Source organism: Haplochromis burtoni, unplaced genomic scaffold (genome assembly GCF_018398535.1).
Source record: "Haplochromis burtoni strain Fernald_Lab_line unplaced genomic scaffold, NCSU_Asbu1 Contig_232, whole genome shotgun sequence".
Classification (NCBI taxonomy): Eukaryota; Metazoa; Chordata; class Actinopteri; order Cichliformes; family Cichlidae; genus Haplochromis; species Haplochromis burtoni.
Window position 1 is genome coordinate 329,091 of NW_024582593.1, and position 8,709 is coordinate 337,799.

Below are 8,709 nucleotides of genomic sequence, written 5' to 3' on the forward strand. Positions count from 1 at the left end.
TTGAGGTGATGAGGTACATTCAGACATATACACATGCATACCCTACGATCATTATTGTAAGATTATTTTCCATTGATTCATTGTTTTTATGCTTATCGAACTCAGAGTCAGAGGTGACTGACCAGCTATTATATGGTAATGGTGATAGCATGTGGTATAAAAGATTTCTTGAATCTGTCCTTGTGGCAGTGAGCTGAGTCAGTCTGTTAGAGAAGGACTGCTGGCTATCCAGTGCGTAATGCAGAGGGTGGTCAGTTTGTTCAATTAATTTATCCAGACCACATCTTCAGAAGTGTCCAGCCAATCTCAAAGCCACCTTTACTGATCAGTTTATTCATTCTATTGATGTCGACAGCTCCAACGGCGCTCCCCCAGCAGACCAGATTGAAGTACACTGCAGTCGCCACAGCTGACTGATAGAAAATCATAATTTTGCTGCACACATCAAAGGATCTCAGCTTTCTCAGGAAACAGAACCTGCTCATTGCCTTCTTGTATACAGTCTCTCCTTGTTAATATGTACTACCAGGTACTTGTATTCCACCACACCAGTATCCTATCACAGGACAGACACAGGGTCCCTCTGAAGCTGCTCCCCGTCTTTCTGGTCTTATTGATATTCAGAAGCAGATGATTCGAAATCTTCACCACACCATAAAGTCTAGTGCTCTGTACCTCACTTCCTGCCCATCACTAATGCATCCAACCACTGCAGGTGTGATGACCCAGGTTGATACTGAAAGTCAGAGGTGCAGAAGGTGAATCAGAGTGGAGACACTCCAGTGCCCCTGTGAAGCTCCTGTACCGTACTGTACATCTCCAAATCAGAGAGTCTCACACACTGGCCTGCCGGGTAGTCAGTGATCCACAAGAAAGTGGATCGCTGACATCCTTCTCTTTCAGCAGCAGTGGCTGCATCACATTTAATTTACTTGACAAATCAAATAAGGTGATCCTCACCATGCAGTTTTTTTCTGTCCACGTTAGTCCAAAATAAATTAACCCACTGATGGTTTGATTTGTAACCCCACCAAACATTTTCTTATGAGTTTACAAACTGAATTGTTACCGTCTTACTCGAAACATGATGTTCTTTTGTAAACTACGGCCTCACTAGAGTCAAAAAGTTCATGATTTGTGTCCAGAATTTTACCTGCTAGTCTGCATGCCGACTGTTCAGAACATATTTAGTGCATCCAGGGAGGCTGCAGATAATAAATACAGCTTTGTTCATCATCAATTACTACCGCCTCATCCAAATCCAAGCTACATTTGGATTCAAAGTCTGTTTGTGTGCAGCAGCCTTGCAGCTAAGCTCCTCAGTTCCCATGAATAAAAAAAAACAATAAAATACAGTATAACCGGAGCCAAAAAGTGCAAAACTGAGTCATCAAGGGAGTGGGTGGGCTTGGACCAGAGTCGACCAGTCAGCCAACAGATTCTCACGACCTCATTACCCAAAGCCCTGACCACATTAGCATTCCAAACCTCATGGACTTCAGTCCAGCTCAAGGTTCGGTGGGAACTGGGCAGCATGAAGCTTAACACACCAAATTTAATCATACAACAGCATATGGACCAAAGAAAACCTGGTACCCAGCAGACATGCCTCAATAAGGTCAACACATGGCAGGCTTTGGGAGAAACCCGGAGAAGCTGTCATGCTGTTTCTTTGTTGAGCCTCCCAGGTCAAAAGATCATTTGACCACAAGAACCAAACAGATCCAAGCTCTCGTTTTTACCACGGCCCATAAACTCCCCTCACTGCAACGGACTTCTCTGCTCCAAGCCCACCCAATTTCCTGGAAATACATCATTTTTCCCTTTGATTTACACCGTTTATTATCAGACTTCATTTGCTTTGTTGCAAATATGCTTTGGCTCAATCGCCTGAATTCAGACTCAGTTTGTGGCTTTAACTTGACCTCAGTCCAAATATCCTAGGTGTAATACTATGCTGATTCTTTTTTAACATTCATTTGTTTTGATTCACTTTTGGGACAATATTGGAATATTAAAAAGAATTTAAACATGGAATTTATTATTTTGAATCTGTCTAACACACATGCACACACACAAATTGTGCCAAGTAACTAAAGCTTGTTTTTAAACACACGTTTGCCATGACTTTCTTCCAGTGGCCACTGTCTGGTGTCACATTTCTTTAAAAAAAATATGAAGAAAATATGATCCCAACTGATTGAAATATATATATATATATATATATATATAGTCACTTGGATGAGTGACGAAAAGTTTCTCCCACAAAACGCTACGTCCAGATGAACAGAATCAACTTTTGGAGATTATATTGCTAGTTTTCTTCAGTTTATTGTTGTCCAAAATTCTTTGACATCTTCCACCAATAATATATTTTTATTCAGGCTCATAGAATATGTATTATATCATAGTTTCACCTGTAGTTCTTTGGTTTAATGAGCCACACCTTGAGATTCAAACCCTCACCCAATACTTCAGCGAGATGGTGACGTCATCGTCCCGTCTGGGCGGCCGCTCCTATTGGACAAACACGCGGAAGTACGGAGGAACTCTTGCTAACAACAACAGTCCATTCTGGTGATTTGGTCGAGCTCGCTGGATCGGTTTTAACTCCACCATGGCTCTGCCGGTTCAGTTCAGAATCATCCAGCACCACCTGCGGACCGCGCAGGAACACGAGAAACGGGACCCGGTGGTGACTTATTACTGTAAGTGTGTGTTCTGATTGGCGTTAGCAGCTACTGTTGTTAGCATGACAGCTTTGTTTACCTGAGAGCTGACAGCCGCCTGAGCTTAGGACCCAAGCGTTTTATCCAGAGGGGAAGTTTAAAGTAAAAGTCCTTACAGATTGTGTGAGATGTTCAAGGAGTCGCCGAACTGCGGCGTTAAATCACTCCGCTCTTTGAACCTCTCACAGCGTTAGCTCTGACAGCTCCAACTTCATTAGCCTCCTAACGTTCCCTTAGCAACAGGGATCATTTGGGAAATTCATAAACTGTTCCCCTCACTGACTCAGATAAAGAAAGTCCTCCAGATTCCGTTCTGTGAGGCTGTAAACCTGCTCTGCTTTCATCCTGCTAAATTTAGCTGAAGTTTGGAACAACCCAGAAACTGTCCAGGTAACCGTACCTGGCTAGCTGCCAGTGAGGTCTGGAGTTAGCAGACAGGAAGTACCGGCCAGAACGTTCCAGGGCTGCTTCAAAGTCTGACGTGAAGTCCTCGTCCAGCTAGTTTTTTTTCTTCTTCTTTGTCCTGCTGTGTGTCACAGAGTCATGAGCCTTCACAGTCAGCTGTGAACAATGGGCTCCACCCCACTGCCTGCATACTTCACCTCCACATGACTCATGAGTTTTTTACCAGTCTGTCACTATGTTTCACACCAGTGCATACCTGCTGAAACCCAGTCGCACCTTCCTGATGAGAAGTTATATATTCAGTATACCTCACCCAATCCACAACATCAATTTTGTCAGGACACTTGAGTTGGCAAGATTAAGAACCTACAATATTATTATTACTATTTTTAATCCCATAATTTTATGAACCTTTATAAGCAGCATTTGGCAATAGTGGTGTAGAAGAACTCAGATTTTACAGGAAAATATCACCAGCAGAACTGGAACTGATTGGTGGGGGTGAGTGGAGAGGGATGAGGCCAAAACACAAATAAATTATGGGAGAGAGAAAAAACAAAAAATAGAAAGCTTGTTTAAAGTATTGTAATCAAGGACAGAAATTCCAAGAAAATGCTTGTATCTCCGATCTCAAGTAGAATATGAAAATTGGCCTGTTTTTTTTTTTCTTCTGAATTAATGAGATGCCTTAAAACCTTTGAAACCTTGATTTGATGGACAGTGATTTGAGCGTATTTACATCATATCCTGGTGTCTGGGAGATACTGGCTTCTGTGTCATAGCTGAGTGTTTAGATGTATTTAGGCTGACGACTTTCTGGTGAGATGCAAAACATCCAGCCAATATTCCCAAAACGTTGATTCTGTTCATTTTCAGCAGATGGAACGTTTCATTGTTCATCCTTGTGACTGAACATAGTCTACTCTCTGGGATTTCCTGGATTAATGAGCGGGCAGTAACAGTAGCATCTACAGTATGTTACTCAAACACCAGTGCCTCCCGGTCTTTCATTCCACACCAAAGTAAAAGTGCCCTGGGGGGTATTAATGGTCATGAAAGAGAAAAACTGCAGGTTTTTGGTTTGTTGTTTGGTCAAGTGACTGCATAAAACTTCCATATTTTTCCTGGTGATTTAAACCAATATGATGCTTAAGTTTCAGGGATCGTATGACATCTACACTTTTGTTCAATATTTACTCTGAGAACAGATAAGCTGTTCCACAAAATTCTCTTGTTTTTTTTTTCATTTAATAGGAAACCACCAAGTAATAAGAGCTAGTCTCTGTAAGTTATTATATATATATATATATAATATAATATATATATATATATGTTGTGTGTATATGTATTTGTGTGGTGTGTGAGTATATGTGTGATGATGTTGTGTGTTATATATGTGTGATTACTAACTATATATATCATATGTGTGTATATATTTGTATTGTGTGATATAATATGTTAATATATATATATTGTGATATATATTATATATATATATATATATTATAATATGTATATGATATATATGTTGTATATATATATATATATATTATATATATATATATGTATATAATAATATGTATATAACTATGTATATAATGTATAGTATATACATATGTATATATATATGTATATATGTATATATATATGTATATATATATATGTATATATGTTATTTTCCTTATTATGTAAAGTGCCGTGCTGACATGTTTTTATCAGTCTGAACTATGTATGCTTCGATTTATTAGATTTATATTCACTTTGAAATCAGCCATTTCACAGATTTGTACAACTAACTTTGTGCACATTAAAAGCAGGTGTGATGAAGTATTAATAGTAATTTATAATTGTTTATGGTATTCATTTCTCTCCTTCACTATCACAGATGTTGAAAATCGTACAACATAAACCACAAAAACCCGTCCTGCTGGGTTCTTTCTGTGTGCCGTTTGTACGTTCTCCCTGTACTTGCTTGGGTTCTCTTTGGTACTTTGGTTTTCATGCCACAGCACCAACTGGAGGATTCTAAACTGGAGGTAGGCGTGAATGTGAGGTTTTCTGTGTCTCTGTGTTAGGCCTGTGATGTACTGGCAACCAGAGGCCGCTCTCAGGTGTGCTCAAGGTGCTGATCTGCGCTGATCGAGCAAAACCAGCATCGGTGAAGAGACGAGTGAGAGAGAGAGAGAAACCAAAGTGTTGTTGTTACTCACTCACAGTTTGGACACACACAGAAAACTGTTGTCTTGACGCACCTCCAGACTGCTGCTCCTTTGCTAACAGGCATCGTCCCACTGTCTCTGATGTCTGATCCACCTTTTTGGGTCAGTGTTGGTCAGAATATCACATCACAGTCATCAACGGTCCACGTAAATTATTTCAAATGCTCTATTGAAAGATAACGTTTTGGTAGAAAGGTGCCCAGTCCTCAGCCTTGTTTCCTGTTAAGTAGGGCAGAGTGTGTAAAAGGACTGATTGGTGATGCAGAGGGCACAGCAGGGACTGAGTCTGACCCAGTTGAGCTGATGTAAGTGAGATGCACACGAAGAGGTATATCAACACAGGAAAAGAGAGTCAGATCAAAACCAGGAGCCCACTGACTGACAGGCAGACAGACAGACAGACGTGTGCTTCCTGTGACAGCTGAGGTGAAGCTTCTGGGAAACAGCTGTTAGGCCACATCTTCATAATGTGGCTGCAGCTTTAAAAAGCTCGTTTTGCTTCAAACAGGCAGAACGGGAAATGGGACGGTCATGGTCATCACTGTTTTCAAGGCATGCTTTGCTCTGTGTTGAACCTGTGTTTGCTCACCTTTACCAGCCTGTGGATGTACACGATGGCGTGTGTGGCTGAGCTCAAAATGATGGCAGGCGATCCACCGCCATCATCAAACCAGATTGTCCTCTTTTAAATTTGGCTGATTTTTCACCCACCTGTCATCTTTTTGTGAAAGTGAAATACTTCAGCGCTGCTGCTATTTTTATTCTGTCACTCTGAATCTCCCCCGGCGGGTCCAAACACTGACCCTTTTACTAGACTTTTATTTCAGAACAAGGAAAAAGTCACAGTGAGCACAAAAAATTTTTGTTTGGTAAGCCTCTCTCAGCCTCAGCCTATCACTGATTGGCTGCAGATGGGTGAGTGTGAGGGCGATGCTGGGAGGTGGACTAAACGAACTTAATGATATGCGTGTGCATGGAAACATTCTCAGTGCTGAAAACAGTGATGTGCTGTTCTGTCTGTCTGAGGTGAAGGAGGCCTGTTTCTCAGGTGTTTGTGAAGAAGAAGCCCCTCCATACCTCCCAGGGACGGTCATTATCGTTCCTTGGGGGTGGCGGCGCTCTTTGTGCTGTTTCTGGTTATTAATTTGCCGAGCCCCGCTTCTGTCCATGGCACGTGAAAAACACTCTGCTGCTGCTCATATTAGACGATTAAATTGACTCACCTCTCCAGTCTGTTTTATACTTTTTTTTTTCCCTTTGGTTTTTTTTTGCCTCCTTGGTCTCTTTGCTGCAAGCTGCTCTGTGCAGTGCAAACAGCCTAAAAACAAAACCCTGTGAACACTAGATGAATGTTCTACCAGACGATCTCTTGGGGGAATTTGGACTGTGAGACACCAGCTTTGGCCCTGCATGTCCTCTGGATACCCCACAGGACCTAAAATATGGGCTAAGTCTGGTTTCAGCAGACAACCATTAAAGGGTAGTAAGATATCAAATCCATAGTTTGAGAAAACAAAAAACATTTTTTTTAATTGAAAATAGTTACAGAGAGACTTTATTTGGGATAAATAAAGTCTCTCTGATTCTGATATTAATCATGCAATATGCTTGTTGTTTTCTCGTGGTTGTTTATCAGCAGGTACAGCTGTGGGTGTGGTCTGCAGTTCAGGTGTGAGTCTGTATTTGGAGCCCAGTTACCTGTCAGTGTTGTGTGTGTCCTCTGCTCAAGTGCTTAATGGATTTTATACTGCTTATGTTGGGAACATGACTGACGGAGCAGATAAGCAGTTTAACTGTATCTGAAAGCAGCAGCAGCAGCCTTTTATCACTCAAGTTGATGCGGAGAGATAAACATGACGGACAAGTCCGAGGAGGGTGAAGGTGAATAGCCCAAGCTGCCTACACTCAGTGTGTGTTTGTGGTGTGAAAGGTGGCCCCGTCAGTGTGGATGTGTGCTGGACCAGTGACCCAGTCAGACCACTGGAGGTCAGCAGCACCATGTGTCTGGGCCTCAGAGGGAGAGAGAGAGAGAGGGAGGGGCAGGTCGTACACTAACTTTAACAGGGAACGTGTGTGTTTAAGGGATGGGGAACAGTGGACTATGAGTGTGTTTCGTCACCATATTAGCAAGAAGATGTTTTTAAGAATAAGATGTGACGTGATGAGTGAAGCAAGGCTTAAAAGAATAGAAATAGGTTAATGCTCATGTATACTGATTATGGGAGCAATAACACTAGAGCTGGAATAACAGATGTCGGCCATGTCTGGAGTTGGGTGCATGTTTTGGTAGCAGGAAAAAAGGAAATGCCAGAAGGAAGCTTTGAAATATGTAAAAAAAAAAAAAAAAACAACACTTGTCGGCCTTTATAGGGGTCTGCGAGGTCTACAATTAAACTGGTCGACTGCACTGAATCAGATCATTCAGAATCAGTGTACAGTTCCTACCAGGCATGCTTGCAGGTTTTACCCTGATGTCACTCTTTGATTAGTGACATTATGAAGGCTTTGATACCTTGAGATGAGCATGCTAGCTGTCACTATGCTGGTATTTTGAAATGGATGGATCTGACTGAAACTGTACACCAAAAACCTGTCACGGACAATCATCCTTCTTGATCCTTTTTTTAAAAGTCAGTGTGACCTGAAACTAGCAACTGGGCCAGAAAAGTCATCTGAGTCACAGAGAAATGGACATAGAGACATTTCCACCCAACAAATATGGCTACCAGTTCTAAAGTTTAAAAATGACTCTATTGTATTGGTTATTGGCTTCAGTGATGAGAAACCCATACATGAGAAATGTGAACTGGTTGGAGATGCTTGGTTAAGTGACCTCAACAAAAGTGCGCTGCAAACTCTGCCAAACCGCCAGTAAGAGGAGTGAAAAACAGTTGAATTTAATAAAAGAACTGGCACAAGAGTCTTCCAGGACTATTCATTCCTGCAGGAAAACACAGCAACACCAGCCAAGTGGAAAACACTGGAAAAGAGCGAGAAAAATTCCAGAGATGAGCAGCAGGTGGTGAAAAAGACTAAAGCTGCGACTCGATAACGCAGGATTTCATCACCTTTACTGCGCTGCAGACTGTGAATGAGACTCTCATCTGTTACCGTCAGAATCTGCTGAAGGCAAAACTTTGTGAAGAAACCCACATTTACAGCCCGTTGCTCGTGTTTCAGTCTTCGGCCTGGCTCTTGTTCTTTGGGCAAGCAGCTTGCCCGTTGTCTCTGACTCAGATTTACTGTGAGCTGAACTGATTTTACTCCAACTCCCTCTACAGGTAGGGCTGTTCGATATAACGATATATATCGGTAGAGCTGGGCGATATGAGATTTTTTCATATCACGATATGTTT

The 8,709-nt window shown here is 41.7% G+C and overlaps 1 protein-coding gene across 3 annotated transcripts in view; it reads left to right on the forward strand.

Annotated features, from left to right (window-relative positions):
* The first annotated feature begins 2,503 nt into the window (after nucleotides 1–2,503).
* vta1 (vesicle (multivesicular body) trafficking 1) overlaps nucleotides 2,504–8,709 on the forward strand; it is a 56,946-nt gene continuing 50,740 nt past the window's right edge. For all 3 annotated transcript variants that reach the window (XM_042226878.1, XM_042226879.1, XM_042226880.1), the window contains exon 1: nucleotides 2,504–2,708. In XM_042226878.1, the coding sequence (XP_042082812.1) occupies nucleotides 2,618–2,708 (91 nt within the window). In that variant the 5' untranslated portion in view covers nucleotides 2,504–2,617. The remainder of the gene's footprint in view (nucleotides 2,709–8,709) is intronic.